Source organism: Camelus dromedarius, chromosome 21, assembly GCF_036321535.1.
Source record: "Camelus dromedarius isolate mCamDro1 chromosome 21, mCamDro1.pat, whole genome shotgun sequence".
Classification (NCBI taxonomy): domain Eukaryota; kingdom Metazoa; phylum Chordata; class Mammalia; order Artiodactyla; family Camelidae; genus Camelus; species Camelus dromedarius.
The window spans coordinates 28,244,059-28,270,147 of NC_087456.1; the positions used below are offsets into that span (position 1 = coordinate 28,244,059).

General features: G+C 42.8%; 1 protein-coding gene and 1 non-coding gene across 2 annotated transcripts in view; both read left to right on the forward strand.

Annotated features, from left to right (window-relative positions):
* The window catches only part of LOC105100345 (usherin), a 370,866-nt gene that overhangs the window by 325,886 nt on the left and 18,891 nt on the right, over positions 1-26,089 (forward strand). The window contains exons 39-41 of the mRNA XM_064477011.1: positions 14,710-14,937; positions 19,333-20,849; positions 23,544-23,865. Coding sequence (XP_064333081.1) covers positions 14,710-14,937; positions 19,333-20,849; positions 23,544-23,865 — 2,067 coding nt within the window. The remainder of the gene's footprint in view (positions 1-14,709; positions 14,938-19,332; positions 20,850-23,543; positions 23,866-26,089) is intronic.
* TRNAG-ACC (transfer RNA glycine (anticodon ACC)) lies at positions 8,405-8,477 on the forward strand. The gene has a single exon. It is a non-coding gene; the product is annotated as a tRNA-Gly (tRNA).

The window sequence follows — 26,089 nt, forward strand, 5'->3', positions numbered from 1 at the left end:
TCTTGAGTTCCTAGTCTGGCTTTCACTCTGTGCCATTGCTAGTCCCACTATAGCCAGAGTGGCAGCGTATTTCAGCTGCCCTTTAACTAGACCAGCTTTAGCTTCCTAGTCCTGTCGTTGTCACCAAGAACAAGTCAGTTTGCTTTGCTAAAGTAAATGGACCAGAAGGCATGCACTGCCTTGTGACCACAGGGTACGTGCTTCTATTCAGGAAAGATAACTCGTAAAACAGAACAGAAATCTCATTGATTTCTGTGGAACCTTATTTCACATTGCTCCATCCCTGACATCACGTGCATCTCACAGTCTTACCATCGCTATAGGCGGCAGTTGTTACAAAACTTGTCATTTCCTGTGCCTGCACAAACTTGATCGATGCCGTTCACACTCCTGCCACTTCAGTTGAGTTACAGACGCTGTCAGTGCTACACGCGTTGAGTTTAATTGCCACTTAAAATGTCTTCAAAAAGATTACACTATGATTTGGCATTAAAATGAAAAGATACTGTTTGCACAGACAGGCACAGAAATAGCAGCTTAATATACAATTTAAAACGAAAACAAAAACCTGTGCCAATGCAGGTCTAAAGGTGTCTTTCCACAGATATAAAAGAAAAATTCTAAGTAATAGAAAAGCATTGTATCTTCATTCAATTGGAAGCACTTTTCTTCTTTCTGAGGGTTACATAAAATAACAGCGTGTCTTGGATTCCTTTGAGTCCAGCGATTCACAGCAATGAGGTATACTCCATGACGAATATTTTTAAGTAGTTAGCATATTGCCACTAAGATAAAGTTCTTAATAAAATATTAAATTAATATTTAATAAAAATAAATTTAAATAAAAGATAATATATTCATTTGGCAGAAATCTATTATGCACCCGTATGATGTCAAACATATTTTGTATCCCCAGCCCCTGTCCTGTAAGAATTCAAGGTCTCATGGGGAGAGAAGGTAGATAAATAGATCACTATAATGCAATGAAGAAATGCCCCGAGCCATGTAAAAAACGGAGAGGAGGAGCAAGTCGTTGGCTGGGGAGTCAAGAAACTTTCCCAAATGGAGGTGGCATTAACTTTGTGGGGTTTTCTTACGGAAATAGAGTTGATTTATAATGCTGTGTTAATTTCTGGTGTACAGCATAATGTTTCAGTTACACAAGTATATATTCCTTTTCATATTCTTTTTCATTATAGGATACTTCAAGATATTGAATATAGTTCCCTGTGCTATACAGTATGAACTTGTTCATTTTATATATGGTGGTTACTATCTGAAAATCTCGAACTCCGTATTTATCCCTTCCCACCCTCTTTCCCTTCTGGTAACCATAAGCTTGTTTTCTATATCTATGAGTGTTTCTTTTATAAATAAGTTCATTTGTGTCCACCTATGTTTTCCACATGTAAGTGATATCATGTGATATTTGTCTTTCTCTTTCTGGCTTACTTCACTTAGTATGATAATCTTTTGGTCCATCCATGTTCCTGCAAATGGTATTATTTCATTCTTTTTTATGGCTGAGTAGTATTCCATGGTATACGTGTATGTAGATACGTAGATAGATAGACAGACAGACATACAGACAGACTATATATATATACACTACATCTGCTTTATCCATTCATCTGTTGATGGACATTTAGGTTGCCTCCATGGGCCTTCATGTAAAAGCAGAAATGAGATGACAAAAAATAGAGCAGCTCAAAAGACTTTGAAGGATCTCTGACACTCAGATTTCAACAATAAATTAGCCGATTCTGCAACATTCATTTGAAGAATAGGCTTCAGGACTCCTTCAAATCTAAGAGACAGGATGCTAATCAGATCAGTAACCAGCCAGGACAAGTGGAAAGGTCTTTCCAGGGACAGCCATAGAGAGCTGATATCTAATATCAAAGGTCGGGCCTTTATAGGGAGTGTTCATTTGAGGGTGATTACACATCCTTTCACTGAGACTTGCCTCCTCTTGTGATTTATGCTGATAACAAGGCCTGGGGACATAGGTCTGTGCTATCCGACCCTACCTGTCCCCAGCAACAGATGACCCATGGCCAACAAATCCATTGCCAAGCTAACAACCACTCAGACCCTCTCTGAAGATGCTCAGAGTCAGGGGTCAGATGGTCCCAAGTGCTAAAGCTGTAATAGTCTTTAGAATGGGAATGGGTAGCCATGTTGGACACTGAGTAAAGAACTAAAGCAAGTTAAGGGAAAGAGGAGAGAGAAATATCATGCCACCCCAGAGAAAGAAAGAGAAACTCTAAGTTCTGACAGTTTTCCAATTTCAAAGAGCTGAAGTGGTATTTCATGTGCTGGGTTCTATTGTTTCACTTTCTCTCTTTCTCCTTAAACCAGTCAAAATGAGTTTCTGTTCCGTGTAATTAAATGCTCTTGACTAGAATTTAGACTGCATCAGTTCCTACCTTTCCTGTAACTATAGAGTGTAAGTTTAAGAATCTGGCTGTCATATTTCTTACTGGAAAATGTGATTGAATTCTGGGTTTGAGCCTAATATTGTGAATGCTATGATAATTTATTTTTAGATGCTTTGGATTTTTTAAGTAGTCAATAACCAGATTTCTCATCCTTCTAAACACATATACCTTGTATTAGTCAGAATAGGATAGGATATGCTGTGGTAACAAGTAAAACTCCAAATATCAGTGCTTCCCACAGTAAAGGTGAGGAAGGCAATAGTGGGTTTGGTGGCCCTTCTCCATCTTATATTAATGCTGGACCATGACAGGGAAAGAGCATGCTGAAGGATTCTAGAAGATGTTTTAAAGGTCCAGGACTGAACGTGGCTAACAGCCCATCTCAACACATCCTTTTGACAAGAATTAGTCGTATAACCTCATTTAGGTGCAGGAGAGCTGGAGAATGGACGTTTGGTGAGCCCTAGTGTCTCTGCTGCATACCTCTTTAAAAAATAAAAATTGGTGGAGCATTGTCTAGGTTTATCAGTACAATAATTAATAGAGGGCATCCTGTCTTACTTGATTATTATATTAATGAAGATTTCTAGTGCTTTAACTTTAAATATAATATATCATATGGTTTTAATAAATATTCTTTGTCAGATTAAGGGTAATTTCTTCGATTTTTACCTGGCTGAGAGCTTTTATCATGAACCATGAACAGGTGTTGAATTTTGTTAATTCTGTTAAGAGAAGGTCATATGTAAATCAACTTTTCTAAGGGCTACATCCTACTTAGTCATGACATCTCTTTTCTTTTTTAAATTTTTTTTAACTTTTTTTTCTTGAGTTATAGTCATCTACAAATTTTGAACTCCCAATCTGTCCCTTCCCACTCCCCTCCCCCTTGGCAACCACAAGTTTGTATACTATGTCTGTGAGTCTGTTTCTGTTTTGTATTTTTTTTTTTTTTTTAGATTCCACATATAAGCGATCTCATATGGTAATTTTCTTTCTCTTTCTGGCTTGCTTCACTTAGAATGACATCCTCCAGGGACATCCATGCTGCTGCAAATGGTGTTATGTTGTCATTTTTATGGCTGAATAGTATTCCATTGTATAAATATACCATATCTTCTTTATCCAGTCATCTGTTAATGGACATTTAGGCTGACTATTGTAAATAGTGCTGCTATGAACATTGGGGTGCAGGTGTCTTTTTGAAGTAGGGTTCCTTCTGCATACATGCCCAGGAGCGAGATGATATCTCTTTTAAATATTCTATTGAATACTGTTAGCTAATATGACTTTTTCATCTAATCACAGGTGATTTTGGTCTATAAAATCACATTTTTCTTGTTATGTGCTTATCCAATTTTGTTATTATCAACATGTAACAAGTTTTGTTATCTGGTCCATTTTATCTATTTTCTGGAACCCTTTGTACATAATATCAAGTATCTGTTACAGATTTAGTTAAAAGTAATAATAGGAAACTTCACTGGTAAAACTCTCTGGTCCTGGGCTTTTTTGGAGTAAGGGGATGATTCAGGGCTTGATTTTGTTTTAAAGCTGATTAATATATTTAAGTGCATTTGTTTAATTTCTTCCATTTTTCTGAAATTGCCTACTTTCTGTATACTTTTACATCTACTATCACAACATTTTTCGCATTTTCCTATTTTCGAGGATAAACTAATCCATGAGGACTGAATGAGTTATCTGCCATCCTAATACCCAAGACCCTCTGGAAAATGTTATTTTGAGCTAAGTAGCACCAACCTCCCTTTGCAAATGTCTCATATTACATAATAGTAGGGTTTATTCTTCATTGGAGAAAGGCATTATCTTTTTCAGCCCACCCCCAAAGTCAGGTGTTCTCAAAAATGAGAGAACACAAAAACTGTCTCATATTGCACACCCTACTGGTAAAAGTGAAAAATCATACTCATTATTGTATGATTCAATTTCATATGTATGCAAATAAATTTCTAAAGACCAAATAGTTGACATCAATAACGAGAAAGAATTTCCTCAATTATTCAGTGCACATTTATCCAATATCTGCTAGGTCTTCACAGTAAACATTTACAAGGCTAGTGTTTACAGCTAATAATTTAAGTATTAACTTGAAAGATGTACTTATTTTCATAAGATGCTATGCCTTTTTTTAAAAATATCATTCTCCATATATTCTCCACATAAGCCAGAGTATTATGCACTGAAAATATCTTGTGTTATTCATTACTTTAGAGTCCAACCCTTTATTCATTCGTAACTTCAGAAATGTTTATTGAATATCTTATGCGTAGGAGCATCTCATAGATGCTTAAGATAATAATAGTAACATCTAGCACTTGTTAAATGCCTACTTTGTATCAGGAACTATTCTAAGGATTAACACACTAAAACTTACAAACTGAAAAAGGTAGTGATAACTATTCCCTTTTTACCTATGAGGAAACCAATGTAAAGTAAGTTTAAGAAATAATCCTGATGTAAACGTTCACTTCATGGTAAGGACAGACAAGTGAACAGACAGATTAATACAGTAGAAGACCATTAATAAAGGAAGTAGATCTATGAACAAATTCAAACTCATTCTCTCTCCCAGGTAGCAATGGTTATGACAAAGAAATTTGGGACACCTCGTTTCAAGCAATAATTTTTATTTTGATTAAAAAGTGTGCGTGTCTGTGAGTTGGGAATCTCACTGTCAGCTGCAAATCTAGTGTTGATGGATTGTAGGATCGAGTACAGGTAATTGAGACCATCTGGTCTTTAGCTTCAACTGCAAAATGAGGCCATTGGAATAGAGTTCCAGTCATAATTTTTTTGACTCTTTAACCCTAATTTAAAGTTTTACTAATAGGACTTATGTATACATGGATATTTCATATTTAATCACAAGTATTATGAGTGTGTCTATCAAAAGTTGGAAATTTAAGACTCCTTTCTTCACTGCATAATAGTTCAAACAAATCTTTGATTAATCTTTAATTGGAACTGTCAATTAAAACGAGGTATAATGTAGTTAAGTGGTACTCACAGGGAAGCTCGTGAACCCCTTGGAGTCCCAGAAACTTTTTCAGGGGTCTGCTAGGTCAAAAATACTTTCATATTAATATGAAGACATTATGTGTCTTTTTTCCTCTCATCCCTCTCACAAGTGTACAGTGGAGTTTTCCAGAAGCTACATGAGGTGTGGTGATGTTGTCATTCTGCTGGCTATGTGAATGTGTTTCTTTATTCTTCTTTAATATTTTCTCAGCTTTCATTTTTAATATGGCAACTATTGATAGATATAAAGCACAGATGCAAAAGCTTTTGGGGATCCTCTATTATTTTTAAGAAACAGGGGTCCTGAGGCCAGAACGTGAGAACCTCTGATGCAGGTGACAGGAACATTTGAGCTCAGTGTAGTACAGGAAGAAAAGTGTAACCCTGCCACTTACTAGGCCTGGAATCTGGGCTCATTGCTTATCTAAGCCTCAGTTTCCTTATCTGTACTGTTACCACCCTCAGAGCTTTGTTGTGAAGATGAAATGAGATAATGCGTGTAAAGTACTCAGTGCTGGGTCTGCCACTAATAAAAGTAAAAACTTTGCTCAAAAATAATGATCCTCCTTTAGGAAGGACACAGAAGAAAATGGTAAACTGTTAACTGTCGTTGCCACTGGGCAGGGAACTTTTCATTGTATCCTCTTCACATGGAAGTAATGGTTTAATTAAAATTATTTTAAAAAGTGTTTTTATTACCCTGTTCCTGTTACAGGACTTACAGTTTATCAATAACTTCATTTTTAATGAAACTTTATTATTCTAAAATTTATGTCTGAAGAGAGCTAAGCTCACAGTGACGGTAGCTTTTAGTATGAACATCACTTTGTTGTGGAGGCTACAGCCAACTCCACATTCATTGGCTGATGCCTGAGCCTACCCGGATCACTTTGCTGCACTGAGAATTTTGGCTAACCTGGTTTCCACATGCAAAGGGAAAAGGAAGTCCTGATTTTTAGAAGTAGTACACCTCAGCTGCATCATCAGTCCCTCCCTCGTTGTTGGAGAATCCCCATCAAAATACAAATGCGCTCTAGTATCTCCCTTATTTTTGAAATGTGATCCCACAGGCCCCTACAGCTACCATCCTATTCCTCTGTCCTCCTTCACAGCCAGACTCCTCGGAAGACTCAAGTTGCTATTCCCTGTTTCTGCCTCCACACAACCGGCTCTCCATTCCTCCCGCTCCGGTTGGAGTCCCACCCCTGCTGTTCCCCTGAAAGGCTGATATGAAGGCCGCCTGCTACCAGATCCAAAGACCTCTCTGTGTGTGTCTTGTTTCCCATTTCAGCATCATTTGACACTGTGACCACGCCTGCTTTACATGATCTCCTCTTCTTTTGGTTTCCGTGAGACCGCAGTCTCCTGGTTTGCTTCCGACTTTGCTGGTCTTTTCTTAGCGTCGTTACTGACTCGTCCCTGCAAATTGGGCTTCTCATCCTCATCCTGCTTCTTTCACTGAGTTTGGTCCTGGGCCCTCTCCTCCACCTGCACTCTCTTCCTCTTCTTAGACTCATCTCAGCCACACCCTACACTCTCTTCTTCACCCCACACCTTCATTTTTAATTCCTCTGTATTCACTGATAGCACAAATATTTTTTGAGTGTTTATACTAGGCACAATTAGAGACAGTCAGTATGGAGAAGAGACTGAAACAGATACAGGTTCCTGCTCTCAGTGGGACTCACATCCTTATAAAGAAAGATAAATGAAAAAATAATCATAATAAATAAATAGATTATATGATTTGTTGGAAATGAGCATTGAGTGCTTTGGACAAGAAATATAGGCAGAGCAAGGTAAAGGGGTTCCATAATGGAGGAGGAGGAAGAGGGCGGGTAGGTTGTAACTTCCTACAGGAAGAGCTGAAGTTACCGTGCAGATGTGGGAGTCAAGTGGGTTGTGGGCAGAGGAAGCAGCTAGTCCAGGGCCCTCAAGGCAGGAGCTTGTTTGATGTGTTTGAATAAGAGCAACAAGACCAGTGTGGTACAGTGCAGCTTGCGTTGGGGATAAAGATCATTGATGATGTCAGAGGCACTGAGAGGATGGACAGGAAGACTGAGTTTTTACTCTGAAGGACACAGGAGCTACTACAAGGTTTTGAGCAGAGAAGGCAGATAATCTAACTTGTGTTTCAGAAAATCACTCTGGATGCTGTATGAATAGTGGGACTTGATGGCTAACAATAGAGAGACCAATTAAACCGTGGCACTGGTAGAAATGGAAGAGAATGGCTTGGGTCAGGATGGCAGGAGTGGAGGTGGTGAAAACTCGAGGATTCTGGATGTATTTTGAGGTTAAATAAATCCAATCTGATTTCCTAATGATTAGATGTAGGTGTGAAGGGAAAAGAGGAGGAATTCAAAGTTTGTGGCCTTAGCAACTGAAAGGATGGAGTTGTCATCAACTGGGGAGAAGGGAAGATGGCAGGTGAAGTGGCTTTGGTGGGTGCACCAGACACCTTTCACTTGGGGAAACTGAACCCTATGAGTTTGGAGATTTCTTATGGAACTAGATCTTACACAACTGTGGGAAGAGCTTGGAAAGTGAAGACTCAGAGAGAGGAGTGAGAGGATTGGTCAAGGAATGGCCACCAGCCAGTCTTAAGAAGCCAGGCGCAACTGGCCACCCAAGTGGAACGGCCAGAAGGCAGCTCGTGGAGGGTCTATGGGACACTGTGCCTCTGCATAGCTGCCACCTCTGTGAGGACAGCACCAAACTTCAGCTCACAGACCTGGGGCCACTGTTGGTCAAAGGGTTAGCAAGTGGAAGGCAGAGCCAGCTGTGGAGCAGAGGAGAATGAGGACAAATGGAAACCCACTTACACATCTGTGCCTATTTATCTCCACGTGTAACCTCCATGAACTTCAAGGAGGAATGGCTGCTGCTTTACTTTCATCCTCCAAATCTCTCACCAGTGGGGAGGGTACAGCTCAGTGGTAGAGTGCATGCCTACCATGCATGAGGTCCTGGGTTCAATCCCCAGTACCTCCGTTAAAAATAAAATAAACCTGATTACCTCCCCTACAAAAATAAAAAAATTTAAATTTAAAAAAACAAAGAAATACCTCACCAGCTTTAACCCAGAACCACACAGGAAGGTGTATTAGTTTCCTACTGCTGCATAACACATTGCTGCAAACTTAATGGCTTAAAATAACACATATTTGTTTTTGCACAATGCCTGTGGGTCAGAGGCATGGCTTTGTTGGGTCTTTTGTTCACAAGGCTACAGTCAGGGTGTCCCCTGGGCAACATTCTCATCTCAAGGCTTGACTAAGGAAGTGTTGACTTCCAAGCTCTTTCACATTGTTGGCAGAATTCATTTCCTCGTGGCTGTAGGACTGGGAGCTCCGGCTTCTCACTGGCTGCTGGCCCTTGGGTCTTAGAAATCGCTCACCATTCCATGCCCCAGGGCTCTTGCACAGACCTTCTCATAACATGGCAGCTTCCTTCCTCAAGCCCAACAGGAGAATTTCACTGTCATGCAGCTAAGACAGTGTCTCCTATATTCACGTGAGTGACTTCTCATAACTTGGCCATTGGGTAGAAGTGAGTTATGGGTCCTACCTGCACTCCAGGGGAAGGGGATTATTTACAAGGGCAGAACTCACTGCCACAAAAAGGGGGTTATTAGCTGTAATTCCTCTTTAACCAATTTTACATAGTACAGACTACACAGAAGGGAAAATCAAGAGATCACATCGAGACTTACTAAGTTTGAGATGTATTAGACCTCAAAGTGGAGAGGCTGGGATGGCCGTTGGATCTGAGACTGGCCGGGAGAGATGTACAATGACTCTCAGATGTGTATTTCCAACCCAGTCCTTCCTTCTGCCTGAAAGTTTCTCCCCTAGTTCTTCACAAGCCTTCTGCATTCTTGCTGAAATGGAACTTCCTCAAGGATCTTCACCCATTCTTCTTAAACCAAGACTCTCACTCTTCCCCGTCACCTAAACCCAAATGCTAGTTCATCACCCTCTACCATAATTTGTCACAATTTCTAATTTTCTAATTCTCTTCCTCTCTCTCTCCATTTTGCTTGTATATTGTCCATTTCTCCTCATTATAATGTGAGACTCAGGAGGGTACCGCCCTGGTCTCCCGTGCTTTCTGCTGTGTCCTCTTAGGAGGATGCCGAGCACACAGGAAGCCTTCAATAGATATGTGTTTAATCAAGGATTGAATAAATGTGACTGGCTGGAGTAAGTGAAATTCTGTTACATATATTTTAGTGCAGTTTTACTAGTATTACCATAAAATAGATTGCCAGAGTGAAATTGCTGGGTCACAGCGTGGGCACATTTTAATTTTGATAGATCAGAAGTACTGCTTTTTAATATTTAGTGTGACTGATTTGCCACTTTAAAATTTAATTATCACAAATTTAATTTTTTCCCCTTCTCCTTTGAAAAATGAGCCATTTCAAATCCATTCTTTTCTTCCCCAATGTTTTTATGGTAACCGAGGTGCCATCATTTATTTTGTGAGAACCCTAGCTTTTGCTTTGTAGATTAAATTGATAGGGCCCATCTGTCTATAAAGAAAACATCTGTGAATCTTCTTTTTGCATTGACCGCCCCCCCCCATTATGAAATGAATGATGTACTTCAAAGAGGGGAAAAATACCTCCCCCTTCCCACGTATTGTTCTTCTCTGAATGTAGATATTTGTGGGAGGAAAACTTAATGCCCCAAGTCATCTGCCTTTCAGAAATCTAGACAAACATTTTGTGCTGATTTTTTTATTCATCACAATGTATAAAGGTCATCCAACTGGCTGGATGTGCTCTACCCAAAGCCGTGAATTTCAGGTGATGCTAAATGAGAACTTCTCCTACTTCTAGAGTTACGGTTGTAATCGAAGCCAGAAGCTTGTCAATGACCATTCCTTTATTTTACCATTATGACAAGATAAACTTTAACTTATGGTAAAAATGAGAAGCAGCATCCAGGTGGTTCAATGAAAGAAGGCGTCAGTTAATGTATTTAAATCTAGATTTCTCTGAAGCTCTCTGTACAAAAGAAAGCCAACTTCCAACATGATGTATGCTCTGGGTCTTGACATTCCTGAGAGCTAAGGAGGCAAAGGAACCCTGCAACTGAGTTGGGATTTATAAGCCAAAAGTCACCCATTGTAAAATGAGGAGCCCAGGTGAAGGGAGTACGGCCAGGAGGAACCCCTTGGGCTGGGAATGATGTTGATGGTGACCAGGGGGACCAGCCCTTTCCCAAATGTAATGAGCACACACAAGCCTCTGGCAGTGAACACAGCAGTGCCCAGACATCCCTGTTTGGTTCATTACCGGCAGCAGGATAAGAGGAGTCCTAAGGGCCAAGGTAAATGGGCTCCGTGAAAATGCACCTTAAAGCAGAGGGAGAGCTCTGGAAACTGCTGGACCATCAGATCAATAGACTCAGAGATGACTAAGCTAGGTTGCTTTATGCAGTTTAAACATTTGTGCAGGGAATCCCCCCACGCTGCCTTTTATTGACAGCTACAGATCAATGATAATTTTTGATCATTTTCAACCTACATAAACCCCATGGCCACCTTTGGGGCACTTCAAGTCGTCAAAAATAATCAGAGAAGATGGTGTAAAATTGTCAAACTGCTGAAGACTCCAAGTAGTTTCATGTGCCCCCAGGAGCAGAGTTGAGAGGTTAAAATGTAGTTCATATCGCCAGCAGGACCTCAACTGGCAGAGTGTTCCAGAGAGTCTCGCCTTTATGTCTCGTTAAAGGACTCACTGATTTGTGTCCCTACTCTGACGCTCATGCACATGAGTTTAAAAACAAAAAGCTTCAGTCTCATTGGAAATACGAGGTTGCGGAGAACAAATTACTCCTGTTCTCCTTTACTGAGTCATCCTTTTCATCTGCTGCCTAATGTAAGTAGTTAGTGTCCTTCTAAATAGAAAATAGAGGAATAGTATGTGGACATGGATGGGACAAAGACGAAAGAAACGCAAGTACAAGTTGGTAGCCCAGAGGTCAGGGATAACCAAAAATTATATCTCAAAAGACACAATAAGATGGAAATAGAAAGTAAAAGCAGAATAATGACAATGAAACGTCAAGAGGGAAGAGGATGGAATTAAGATCGTCTCCCCAGGGGAAGGAAGAACGGGGCAGCAGAGGAGTGAAAGGAAGGAACGTGGTTTTCAAGGTGGGCTTTTCCCAGTCAGTGGGGCAGAATGCTACGTCTCCAAAGGAAGGAATGGGATCCAGTACCTTTAAGATCAACAGTGCTCAAGCCAATATGCCAAACTGGAGGCAAAGAACAAGTCCCTGAATGAATAAACAAGACACACCCCAAGCCACAGGGTGACCTGTGCCCGGATTTTATAGTAGGATTCTAAAATCATGAACTCTGGTGTTGGAAATCCACTCAGGGAAGAATAATATCGATTATTTCCTAAAATGTCAAAGAATAAATTGGCAAGGATAGTCCTGCCATTTTGAAGTTTTCTTTGCTTTTTTCATATGGACTTTACTAAATATTGACAAAAAGTATGTCTATCACTGAGGCTTATTTAAGGCGTGTGTGTGTGTTTCTGTGTGTTGTAGCTCTTCAGAAATAAATTAACATAATATAGGAACTTGTTGTCATTATAAATTTATGATTTAAAAATCCTCCTTCACATTTCCTTTATGTTTATGATATGTGATTATTTTTATTTTTTAAAGAAGATATAGGAGGAAGGTATAGCTCAGTGGTAGAGTGTGTGCTTAGCATGCACAAAGTCCTGGGTTCAACTCCCCAGTACTGCCATTAAAAGTAAACTTATTTATTTTTAATGAATTTATTTATTTTATTAATTAATTTATTTGTAAACATAATTACCCCCCCCCAAAAAAAAACTATAGACAAAATTAAGCAAAACAACTGTAGTAATCACTTTCTGTGGGAATATACCTCTGAACATTTCTGGGCCAGGCGTGCATGAACTTCAGCATCAGGTCTGAGGGTCCTATTTCCACATTTTTGATGGTGGAGGTTTTGAAGCCAGGGCATTTTGAAGACTTCTGCACTCAAAGATCTGGTGATACATGTTTACTAAAAGAATCTATAATGAAATCATATTTTGTTCCTTTTTAAATGGTTGCCTGGCGTGTGTTGGATGACTGAACGTCGGTGGTTAATCATTAAGTACTCACGTTACCAAAAGTGTTTGATAGTATTGCCATCTAGGGGCGGAACGGAATCCTCAGCTCTGAAATAAACTGTAAAGGAGCAGGTGCTGCTATTGACAATATACATATGTTTTTGCTTTATAGCCCACATGCTTTTCATGTTTCTTATGACAAAAGCTATCTCTAAATGTCCCCCAACAGCCTACCTTTTTTATATATAATCTGTTAGAGGTGATTACTATTTGCTTTGGAGCTGATGCTTTCTTGGCATCTATTCCTGAACACTCTGAACAAAGAATTGTTCTTTTTTGCATTATTAATCTTGCCCGTGTTTGCCCTATTTCCGCAGAAAAGGAATCATTTATCAGAAAAGAATGTTTGTAATCGGGGCTTGTAGCATCTTCAGCTTTAATATTCATTATGGTCATTCTAGTTCTGTGCTCTGTTTATCTAAAAGACCAATCCAATGTTGTGGAGAAATAAGTTTTAAATATTTATGATCCAACTTTTAATATTTTAAAAAAGAGAAATTAGTATTTCTGTAAAATTTGTTTCAGAGTCTGGTCGCTTCGCAAATGTTTAAATATTAAAAGATTTCAAGAGGTTAGCATGTAATATCGTAATGGGACTTATTGAAACAGGAAAATTGACTTTACAAGTTTTTGGATAAGTAAAGGAAATTATATTTTCTCTGTTTGTAATAAGAAACATGAACTTAGAGAATACGAATGATAACAAGAAACAAGAAACGTGAACTTAGAGAGACATAAAACTTACAACCAAGAATGTGAGGAAATGGTGTCAAAAATTATTTCCACAGTGGGTTTTGGTTTTGTCTAACCAAATTTTTTGGAAAATGGTTGTTTGATTTTGCCGCGTTGTTTTAGATTTTATTTATAATGATTTTTGGGTGCCCTTGAGTTAAGTAGAAATTCCACTCACATAACTCTGATGCTTTTGGGTACCTACTCGCAGAAATAACTTCCACCTCTTCATCTTCCATTCCTCCTCCTGTGCCCAACAAGGCAAGAGGACAGTGGAAGACTGTCACACTGAACAAATCAAAGCTGATCTCACAACATTAAGGATAAATATCCTATTAAACCAGTTTAAAAAAAAAACACACCTTCCTCTTGATTATTGACATCCAGTGGGTGTGGTACACAACACAAAGTGTGTGGTTGTGTGTGTTTATTGATACGCACATTCCTGGCACACTTGCAGACGTAATTCCTATTGGTGAACAGACATTTCCATCCAGCCCAGATGTGGAAGGAACACTCTGGGCTCTTTCAAAACATTAGGATTCTTAGCTCCAGTTTAATTATGCAAAATACATGAAATGCTGCTCTCCAGGCAGAGAAAAAGCAATTGTGCTATTCCTCTTTTTCTTTCCTTTTAAATTAACAAAGACCAAATACTCAAAGCCTAGCTGACCATTACTTTTCGTCAACTGCCTAGTTTTAGTTATGGTGTTTTTAACAAAGGAGAATATTTTCACATTTACGTTAATGGTAGACTGCTCTCAGGCTGTTTGCGCGTTCATAGTTCAGTCGGCTTGCTGTTTTCTTGTGTTTGTTTTATAGCTTTTGTAAGATGTAGACATACACCAAGAGAATTGAGAGAGGGAGACTGGGGAGATGGGGAGGGTCTTAGGTATAAACAAATAGTGTTGGGGTTTAATAAGAGAGAATTAGGGTTGTTCAGGTTAGATCTCTAAACCCTTAAGATTACCCTACTGTGTACCACACAGCTTGGTGCCGCTGATTTCCATCATGAGCCAAATGCAGCCCCGACCTGAGACATCGTAGATCTTGTTGTTGTTGTTGTTTTTATATATCGCATTCATTGGGTTGCAAACTCTGAAGAGGCCAGGATCCTATCTGACCCACACTATGTGTGTGTCTGAAATCACACAACATTAGGTAATCTATTTAGCGTGTTAAGAACAAGAAAAAACCATATTGTTTTCTTAATAATTCAAAACTCCTCTGTGTTTTTGTGCTGTGTTGCTGGGGTACTTGATTATTGACCGTCCAGCAATTGGCAGCAATTTCTAAGAGGAAACTAACCTGTTCCTTTTCTTACAGGGAACAAGCCATCAAGCCCAGCTGTTTGGGTTGGAACCCTTCAAACCATATCACGTGGGTGTTGTGGCCACAAACCAGGCAGGAGAAGTTTCAAGCCCCTGGACTCTGGTTCACACCCTAGAATCTTCCCCAAGTGGACTGAGCAACTTCACAGTACAGCAGAAGGAGAACGGGCGGGCCTTGCTTCTGCAGTGGTCGGAACCTGCCAGAACCAATGGCGTGATTAAGGTAACGGCTACCCTGAATGTGAAATCATGTTTGGCGTTCGCCAGACAAGTAGATGAGCCCTGACAGACCATCAGGCCGCTGTGGGAAGATTCCCTTCACAGCCTGGTTAATTCTTCCTGATAGGCCCCTCCAGGTGCTTAACCATAGATCAGAGAAAACCAGCTCACGTGTGTGATGCTCCCTGAGAACCCAACACTGGCTAAGTGCTCTCTGTGGATTATCTCATTTAATCCTCACATCAACCCTACGCAGTAGGTACCGCTAACACTCACGGGGCACTTAAGGCTGAATCCTCGCCCAAGCCCCCACTGCCATGATGGAACTGGGGTCTGAAGCCAGGAAGTCACACCAGAACCAAACTCTAAATGACTGTGTTCTTCCTGCCTCCTGATTTACCCCACCCAGCTATTTGCTTAAACTTTGCCTGATTTGCGCTTTGAACGGAGCTCGCTCAGCAGGAAACAGGAAGCCCCACATGCCTGCTAAGTCCCTGACGTCCCTACACAGCCATCAGGAGGAGTCTTATTAATGCCACACATACAGCCCAGGCTTCAGCCAGTCTGGGAGCGCAAATGAGGCTGCGTTTCCCTTATTAGCCCACATTCTGATGCTCTGAACCATCGCCCACATGAAAATCAGCCTCACCTCCCTTCTGGCGCTCTTCCCCAGGGATGGTGGTGACGCACCTGTCTGTCTGTTACTGCCTCAGCCTCTAGTCCCCTCTGGCCCTGCGCCACCACCCAGGCCCTCATCAGTTGTCTTCTGCAGGCCAGGACTGAACACCCTGCAGCTATTAGAGACACTCGGTCTCTCCTTTACAACTCCCTCTCAAGGTGGCAAAGACTCCCCCACTAATGCCACACAGAACAGTTAAGAGTAAGCTGCGACTTCGGTTAAAGCTTCCCTGAAGACCCTGTGAGGAGGGGGACAGGAAGTTACCTACAGCAATGACTTGGATCTGTAACTAGAGCTCACAGGCCCAGGCCATCCTTGTGGGCCTCCCTGCAGCTGCCTGGCACAATGAATGCCTCTCTGCCTACCTCCAGGCCCGCCACCTGGAGCAGAAGCTAGCTGCTTTCTGCCAGCCCCCTCGCTGTGACAGAGACAGACTTTGCCCGCTCTGGGACAGGAGGCCTGAAACTTAGGATGCTTGGCCCTAAAATCCAAGTCACAGTCCAAAGGTCCCCATCAGAAAAAAAGAGTTTCTGCTCTCACACCCATCAAAGCCCCGCTCTTTGTGAGTGTGTGTTTCCCGTCCCAGCGTCTGCCTCTTCCGGGCATGATTGGTAATAGAAATACCTACTCCTTTTATCTTCATTTCAATTTCACCAAATACTGTTTTGAGCTTCTACTAAGTGCCAAGAGTGAACAAGACGGGCCCAGTTCTTGCCATCACAGACCTTATGTGTGTGTACAAATACATGAATGGTCAAGACAGAGACAGGCGCACAAAAAGCTAGTACACAGATAAACCGGAGAATTTCAGAGAGTGATGAACATTATAAAGAAAATCAAACAGAATAATGTAATTATGCCTGCTCGGGCTGTTTTAGAATGGATGATCACTTGAATTGAGTTGACATTTGAGCTGAGCCCTGAATGACAAGACAGAGTCAGTCATGTGAAGATATGAGAGCAAAATATTCCAGACAAAGTGAACAGCAAACACAGAGCCTGAAGCCAGGAATGAACTTGGCGTACTCACATGAAGGGAAGAGAGCCAAAGTGGCTGAAGTATTGGGGGGGTGTGCGGAGAGAAAGATGATACTAGAAGAGATTCAAGGGTTTGGTAGGAAGCAGATTGTGCCAACCTTGTGGGCTCTGATAAGGAGCTTGGAATTTATTCTGAGTGCAATGAAAAAACTACTGAAGGGTTTAGGCAAAAGAAGAGCATAGATAAACTTGTGTTTTTAAAATCATTCTGGTAGAAAATGGGATAAGGAGACCTGTGGAGTTTGGAATCTGTTGAACAATTCAGGGTAGACGTGATGGTAGCTTGAATTCGAGTGGGAGTTGTGAAGGTAGAGCAGGATGGGAGGATGGGAGACCTACTCAGAAGGTAGAGATGGCAAGATTTGTTAATGGACTGGATGTGACACGTGAAGGAAAAGGAGTCCTTCAGAGTGACTTCTGGGTTTGGGCCTTGAGTCACTGGCTGGGAAGGCAAGGCTGGAAGATGCACAGGTTTGAGGGGACCAGTAGGCAGTTGGAGGTACAAATCTAGAACTCTCGGGGAAGTTCTTCACGGAGCTCTGTCTCTCTATATATATATATGGAATTCATTAGCAGATGGGTGGTACTCACACCCACGGGCCTGGAGGGGACCAGCTACAGAGAGGACGTAACTGGAGGTGAAGAGCGCTGGGCTCGAGCCCTGGGGAGTACAGACATTTACAGTCAAGGGGAGGAAGAGGACCCAGCCAGGCAAGGGAGGTAGAAGGAAAAGTAGATGAGAGGCATGTTCCCAAAGGGAAGAGAAAATGTGCCAAATGCCGTTGAGAGAGAAAGTAAAATGACGACGGAGACGTGACCCTGGATGTGGAAATGAGGAGGAGGTCATGTGGTCGTGACAAGAAGATCAAGTGGTGAAATGGGAAACCAGAGAGAATGAGACAGCAGCTCTTTAAAGGAGTGGAGATGGAGAGAAAAGCAGTGACATGGGGCAGGAGCGGGGGACTCTGATGTCAGGAAGTTTTATTTAGAAATCAGTGGAGGAGACTAGAGTTCATTTAAACACTAATGGAAATAACCCCGTAGAGGGGGATAAATTGATGAGGCAAGAGGGAATGAGAATAACCCCAGGAGTGAAATCTGTAGGAAGGAGGAGGGGGTGGAGCACCCAGAGCTCAGGTGGCCTTCAGTGTTGGGGGAGGCACTTCATCCATGGCCAAAGGAAGGCAGGCAGATAGTGTGTCCAGATTCACATGCACATGGCAGCAATCATGTGTAACATGAGAACATTCTTTTCTGACGGCCTCCACTTTCTTCAGTCAAATGTCCCATCATGTCAACAACCACCTGTGAGGGAAGGAGGGTGGTGTTGGCAGTTAGTGGGGAAAGGAGATGATACGAAATCATCACTTTGGAAAATGAGACAGCAAGCACATGGGACAATAGAATAAGATGACAAGTTGGTAAACGTCTATTAAGAAGTTTTGGTAAGAAATCTAAAGTGAGACCAGTCAGTACATTTGAGTGTTTTTCTCCAAACCCAGTTAGAAGTTATGGTACAGAAGGAGAGTGGAATTTAACACTAGTTAGAGATTTGCCAAGTGAATACGATTAGAGGGGGAGGCAGGGAGTCACTGAGGCTCAAATTGATTATGGAATCTAAGCTCTCTCCAGAAAATACACTGTTCCCCTTCCCTCAGGGGTGTGATCTTGCCCAGGGACCCCAAGAAGAAAATCACACCAAAATATAATAGTCCAACACAAATAGACTTCCAAGTCTAGGCTATTTAATCTTCAATCACATTAATGTATATCAACAGTCCAATCAGAGTCGAGCTTCCCCAGGAAGAACCTGTGGGAAGACCTGCCTCCCAAGGGACTCTGATGTGTGTCCATTTCATCTTAAGAGGCACCATCATAGGGTCACTACCACCTACAGGAAAGTATCCTGTCTCTCAGGGGCATCGGAGCATGAAAAGAGTGGGGAGACCACCATTCAAAAACAGCTAGATTCCAATTAAATGACTTCCCATCTTCCCCAAAGAACAATGAATAGTGTGGGATGGAAAATTGCTCTGCATCTGCATCAGGAGTGTCCAAATGGTTTTCCCCAGAATGAAAGAATACTTTGCTCCCAAGAAACGATCAGTTCTTCCAAAGCTGGCAAAAGAAAACATGGTGCTTTTTGCCCTCTCCTAGTCATCGGTTTGTATGTATGTTTCTGTACACACGTATAACATGTATTTGTACACACGTATGTGCACATGTGCTTACGCACAGACATGGACACGGTTTCCGCCCTGGCACCCTGGTACAAGTGATGAAGCATTATCATTCCATTTCCCAGTAAATGCTGTGGGAGGTGGACAGTGTAGACGGACCCCATTTAGCCTCTTCAGGCTGAGATCAGGAGCACTTACTATCTATAAAAGAGGGGACTTGAATACTATTCCCCACTTCTAATAAAAGAAAAATAGGAGGGGACCCCATGAACACTCTTCAAGTCCAAGAATCAGGTTCAATAGCCCTTAGCTTTTAGATACATGCTTACGTGATAGCCAACCCTAAAAAAAGAGAAAAGGCAAAGATCATATTCCCCAAATTAATATCAGAAAATGTCTTCTGGTTAGAGTCATCAAGATGAGGGCTAGGAGGCAGGAAAGGTTAAAGGGAGGAGACACCTACACCAAGAAGTCACACACCTTGCTTCTCCCCTCCCTGCAGACATACAGTGTCTTCAGCGATGGCGTCCTGGAGTACGCGGGCCTGAGGCGTCAGTTTCTCTTCCGGCGCCTGGACCCCTTCACCCTCTACACACTGACCCTGGAGGCCTGCACCAGGGCCGGCTGTGCGCACTCTGCACCCCAGCCCCTGTGGACGGAGGAAGCGGCTCCCCAGTCTCAGCTGCCTCCCACCATCCAGTCTGTGGGGTCCACCAGCGTTGAGCTGAGCTGGTCAGAGCCTGTGAACCCAAATGGAAAGATCATTCGCTACGAAGTGATGCGCAGATGCTTTGAGGGAAATGCTTGGGGAAATCAGACAATCCAGGCCGATGAGAAAATTGTTTTCACAGAATATAATACCGAGAGGAAAATGTTTCTGTACAACGACACAGGTCTGCAGCCATGGGTGCACTGTGAATATAAAATCCACACTTGGAATTCAGCCGGCCAGACCTGCAGCTCTTGGAGTGCAGTGAAGACAAGGCAGGCCCCTCCAGAGGGCCTCCCTCCACCTGAGATAGCCCAGGTATCTGTAAGCCCCCCCAAACTGCTGATTTCCTGGGTGCCCCCAGAGAAGCCGAATGGCATCATCCAGTCCTATAAGCTTCGCAGGGACGGGGTGCTCTATCCCTTCAGCTTTGATGCCATGACTTTCAGTTACACTGATGAAGAGCTGCTCCCTTTCTCCTTGTACAGTTACGCCATCACAGCCTGCTCCAGGGGAGGCTGCTCCACCAGCAGGCCCAGCAGCGTCACAACCCTTGAGGCTGCCCCTGCAGGGGTCAGCCCTCCAGCCCTCTGGACCATCAGTGCCACTCAAATAAATGTATCTTGGTCGCCACCATCCATTCAAAATGGAGAGATCACTAAATATTTACTTCGATTTGATGGTGAGGAGTACCTGGCTGGACAGAGCCTGTCCCTGCTGGTCTCCCACCTGCAGCCCTACACACAGTATAATTTCTCCCTGGTGGCCTGTACCAACGGAGGCTGCACAGCCAGCGCAGCAAACTCCGCCTGGACGATGGAGGCTGCACCACAGAACATGGACCCGCCGAAACTGCAGGTCACAGGCTCAGAGTCAATAGAAATCACCTGGAAACCGCCGAGAACCCCCAACGGCCAGATCAGAAGTTATGAACTTAGGAGGGATGGAGCCCTTTTGTATACCGGCCTGGAAACTCGCTATCATGACTTCACTCTCACCCCAGGCGTGGAGTATGGCTACACGGTCATGGCCATCAACAGCCAAGGGGGTGTTTTGAGTCCACTTGTCAAAGATCGGACCAGCCCCTCTGCACCTTCAGGGATGGAACCTCCAAATTTGCAGGCCAAGGGCCCCCAGGAGATCTTAGTGACCTGGGACCCTCCAGTCAGGACAAATGGTCATATCGTCAACTATACCTCCTTTATCCGTGAGCTGTTTGAACGAGAAACAAAAGCCATACACATAAACACAACTCATAATTCTTTTGGCACACGGTCGTTGACGGTAAACCAGCTGAAGCCGTTTCACAGGTAGGTAGCTGACGCTGGGTTTACTGAGAACCGGCCACTGCCCTTTCTGTTGAGTGAGCCCGCAGTCAGTTCCAAGGAAGACTCGAGTAGCAGGATAAGTAGTGTCCCCAGCCCCCATCCCTTTAGCCTTCCAAGTGGACTAACCACATCCTCATCCAGCCAAAACCTGCTTGCATAACTCCTGGAGAGCAAAATTCTTGCAGGTGATGTTTTGAGAGTCAGTTTTCTTACAAACGTTTGCGATTTATCACGATGTCTGGAACAAGTAGCAAGGAGGTTGGGGCCACTTCCCTGAGTCTGGTTTCTCCTGGAAACAAGACAGCACCTGGACAGGTCTGAGAACCCTAGTCGTGCTATCTGACCTAGGCTGGGAGGAAAAGGAGGTATTATGTTAAAGAAGGAGAAAAGTGCCAGTCAGTGAGAGCTATTGCCAGCCAGAGCTGGGCTGATCCAAAGTTTGTTCCAGGGAGAGTCTTTCTTACTGAATCCAGCACCTCTTCCAGGGTTAATGAGGCACCTCTGATTCCATTTGCCCCACCCTCATGGTCCCCCCAGCTCTGATCTCGTGGTTTCTCGGGACGGTGCCACCTTGCCAGCTCATGTTTTCTCAGCGGTCCCCTCTGTGCTGTCTGATGAGCACGGATGTTTCCACACAGAAGAATCTGACCAGCAGCCCTCTTCCTATAGCTTAAAGAATAGCTTGGCATTTTTCCCCATCACATTTTAAGTAACTTAAAATCCCCAGAGAGAAGAGTAATAAAAGTCATATTATGCTTAAAATTTAGTAAAATGAACAGAACCACTTAAAAAAATTAAAGGCTGGGAGGGTGTTGATTTCCAACCACCGTCGGTAAGATTCAGCTGTTACTGTAGTCTACTGACGTGTGGATCAGATCCCTCCGGTAATTATCTCTGATACATAGTGCTGTTTCAGTGCAACATTCACGGTCTTCTGTGCATCTACTCAGGACAATTATTTAGGTTCGCATGAAATATTAAACAGTAATTAAAACTTCCACAGGTATCTTCCTTAGCTACTCCACATGCTGTGTGAGTTGGCTTTTATCTTACTCTGATTCAAGGCATAAAAAAGGACCACATTAGCTGCAAAGCTATACATTTTATACTGGCTTCCTCTTTACCTGACTGGTCCCTGCAAGTTTTAAAGATCATAATCAGTTTGCTCCCCTCTGAAACTCGTATTCAGAAGGATTTCTAGGGAAGAAAAGGTTTCCAGATGTGAAAAGGGCACTTCTCTCAGGCTGAAAAAAGAAAGTCTGATTTTTCTGAGAAACGTAGCCATGCTATTTAAGGCAACAAGATGTCTCTTGCCTGTCCACTTTAATTGAAGACGTAAGTGACATTAATGACTTAAAACAGAATGTCACTTCTATATGAAGTTGGGATTCGTGTCGTTTGGGGTCCTTCCAGTGGATTGATGTTTATTGAAGACTGCAAATTCGTGTGTTCTCCTTGGGGTACCGCCAGCTGATTAGTTGGAAAAGAGATCCTGGGAATACACTAAGAAACAGAAAGAATCTGACCCAGAATTTTAAAACTGCCACAGATAATCCTGAAAACAAATAATCCATATGTGGAAGATCTAAACTGACTTCTCAGAATCGCTTAGAAGTCAGAGCTGCCAGTCACAGCTGGTAGCCCCATCACGGTGGAGATGAAGCAGGCATCAGAGGAGCGGGAGAGAAGGAGCAGCAGAAAAGGGGAATGAGAGGCCCCCAAAGGGAGAAAGGGAGAGGGGAAACAGAAAGAAAGCAAGTCAGAGAACAGAAGGCAGTGATTATCTGCAGGAAGGAAAGCAGAAAATTGAAGAGGGAAAGGCTGGAACCGAAAGAAATAAAGGGCGAAAGGTAGGTGGTGGCCAGAGCTTGGGGGGAAATTAGGGGTGTCATAAAGTCAGTGGGGCATGGGAAAGAGGGGGAAGGAATTATTTGCAGCCATAGGCACTTAAGACTAACAAAAGCCCCTTCTGTTGGAATGGAAACATCCCAGCTATGTAAATAGACCTTTCCGAGTGGCAGGAGACCAGCTTTGAGGAAAAACGTAATTGATTGGTTGAGCTTAACTGGATGGTGATAAGGTGTCTCCGTGATTGATAATCTGGTGTGTGGCTGGGTAAACTTTGGCCCCAGAAGGTCTCTGTGTGGTGTTAGGGAGCCTGTTTTAAGATGTCAGGTATCAGGTGAGGGGATTTATTACCACAGAGACCTTAACTCCGTGATGTTCCTTCCTGACCTGGAAACACTCCTGAGGAATCATTTAGCTCCAGCTACAGAGGGAGGAGGAGCCCAGGGCTGTGGAAAACTGGTGCAGACTCCCAAGATCTGCATTCTTCCTCACTGTGTCCAGTCATTCTGCAGAATACCAGCTTCCTGCTGGATAGAATCTTGAAAGGTTATTGATTCTGTACATTCCTGTTTAGGGAAGAGTTGCATCCGGTCCACCCTTACTAGACAGGTGAGAATCTTTGCTGTAGTTTGGAAAGCCAGGAGGATTGAAAATGTTCTAAAATTTCCGTGGAAATATGACTGTTGTCCTTGAAAAGGATTCGTTGTAGACAAGAATAAATATAAACGTATCTTTTTGTTTTTTCAGAAAACACTTGGTCTTTGAAAGATTCTTCCCATGAAAATCTATTTTGCCAATAATGAATCATTTCTGCCTTGTGTCCCGAAGGTATGAAGTTCGAATTCAAGCCTGTACCAGGCTGGGATGTGGGTCAAGTGACTGGACATCTATCCAGACCCCTGAGACTGCACCTCAGAAGCAGCCCTCTCCACACCTAGAGGTGCAGATGGCTCCAGGGGGCTTCCAGCCCACGGTTTCCCTTTTGTGGACAGAACCTCTCCAGCCAAATGGAAAAGTTTTATATTACGAATTGTATAGAAGACAAGTAGCAACTCAGACTGGAAAATCAAGTCCAGTGCTAACCTATAATGGAAGCTTGACCTCTTTTAAGGATGCTGAACTACTGCCTTTCACAGAGTATGAGTACCAGGTAAGAAATGTGTATACCAACAACTCACACTGAGATGGTGTGCACATCTCCGCGCCTGCCTGGGAGAAGTGCTTGCAATTTGAAAAGCTACTTAAAAAAATATGGAGCTTAAGTAATTTAATAATATTCTTTTTAGGAGGTGTGAGTGGTTAACGAGGGAGGGAAGGGCATGTTCATTTGCCGCCTTCGTTTTCGTGGTGCTTAGTCTGCATGACATGTGCGTGTTATCCCTACGCAGATTTCAGGTGAAGCATTTGCATTCCTTACTCACGAAGTGGTTTCCACCCTTAAGCTTCCGTCTGTCAGTGTTGCCTTGGTCGGAAATACTCCTTGTGAAAAGATTGCTTTGAAAATGACTCATTAATGGTACCAAGAGGAAATAAAATCTCATGGCAAGCATCTCCAGCCCCTGTCCTCAAGAAAGTCACAGGCTGCTGAGAAAAGTCTAGAGGAAAGCAAACAACCTGTGCGTGTTTTGTAGGAGGACAGCCTGAAAAAGAGGGCCTTGCATATGCCCCAAAAGCCAGGAATTAAGAAAAATATTGTGAAGGTATTCTGAAATCTACAGAAGACTTCTGTTAGGTTTGTTCTGTTTTGCCTTCAGAGTGCGTTTGCATTCTTCTTGTAACAGCAGCCCCAGTTCCTGTGGGGGCAGAATTCCTCCACCCTGGGCTCAGGCTTGGTGCGAGTGGCAGTCAACGTGTCAGGCTGTCTCCTAGCCAAGTGGTGGGCACCTGAGCCGTGCTCAGCCCCTCAGGCTTGCCTGGGGCTGAGCAGACTTGCCAGCAAAGTAACTCAATTTTAAAAGGGGGAGCTAAGAGGTCCTGATAAAATATCTCTAACTTCAACTCCAAAGCTTTTCTTATCCCTGTCATTTTCAAGCAAGTTTCTCCAACTGTTCTTTTAATTTCATATACAGTTGTCCCTCAGTATCCAAGGGGGATTGGTTCCAGGACCCCTGCAGATACCAAAATCCTCAAATGCTCAAGTCCCTTGTATAAAAATGGAGTAGTATTTGTATGTAACCTGTGCACATCGTCTCATATACTTTAATTCATCTCTAAATTATTTATAATACCTAAGACAATATAAATGTGATGTAAATAGTTACAATGTAAAGGCTATGTAAATCGTGGCAGGCAGGCAGCAAATTCAAGTTTTGATTTTTGGAACTTTCTGGAATTTTTTCCCCCCAAATACTCTCGATCCATAGTTGATTGAATCCGTGGATGCAGAACCACAGATAAGGAGGGTTGACTGTACTCCCAAGAAACTCTTTTGCCTAAGTCAGAATCAGTTTCTCTTGCTTGCAGTCAAATTGTTACCCCGAACGGGGAAGGGAAAAGACCCCAGTTCTTGTCTTAACAGAAAGATAAGGATTCAGATGGGAGATGGAAGCATTGTGTAGTGAAAGTTTTTAAAGGTTTTCTTTAGGAAAGGAACAGTACACCTCCAATAATGGGAGGCGGGCTGATCCGAGGGCGGAGAGCAGTGGTCTTGTTTGCCCCCTTCTCTTACACCTTCGCTTAGAGGTGGTCTCTTGATTGATTGATGGCTCTTGCCCCTGGAAATCTTTGGCCTCTAATTAGACAAAACTAAGTGACCCACGGATACTAAAAGCAAACCAGTGATGATAGCTTCCTTGGCATCATGTTGTGTCCTTGGGTTAAGTAATTGGCCACATGATCTATAATGTTTCATCGGTTTTCTAAGGAATGGTAAACTCCAAGCATGGGTCTTGCTGTTGGAGGACGGAGGGAATGAAAAATACCCACCGAACTGAGAAGGTACCTTGAGACTGAAAAACCTCCATCTAATAAATGGCTCAGTTTATTACAGGGTAACTTACAGGGTGGGGTTGAGTGGACAGTGATTCAGAAGACTGGTAGCTGCCCTCTGCCCTGCGAAGGAACCAGTGGGACAATTTTATCCTTAATCTAGAGTCTGGGTGTAGGTGCCTGGAGACAGGACGTGCGTTCCTAAGTCAGGATTTCTGAAAGGGTATCTATTTTCACCGGGAATATGTCAGCAAAGGTCTTCATCATTGTTTGGGGACTAACAGAGCATAGAGGCCACCTGGTCCTAGTGATTGTTAAACAATGTCTATTAACTACAAAGTCCTTGATGACCGAGAAGTGATTCACTGCACAGGACAGTCCGGGGTAGGGTCAGCGGAAGGGCAGGAGGAACTGTGTGAGCCCAGGAGGGTGTCCGTTAGGCCAAC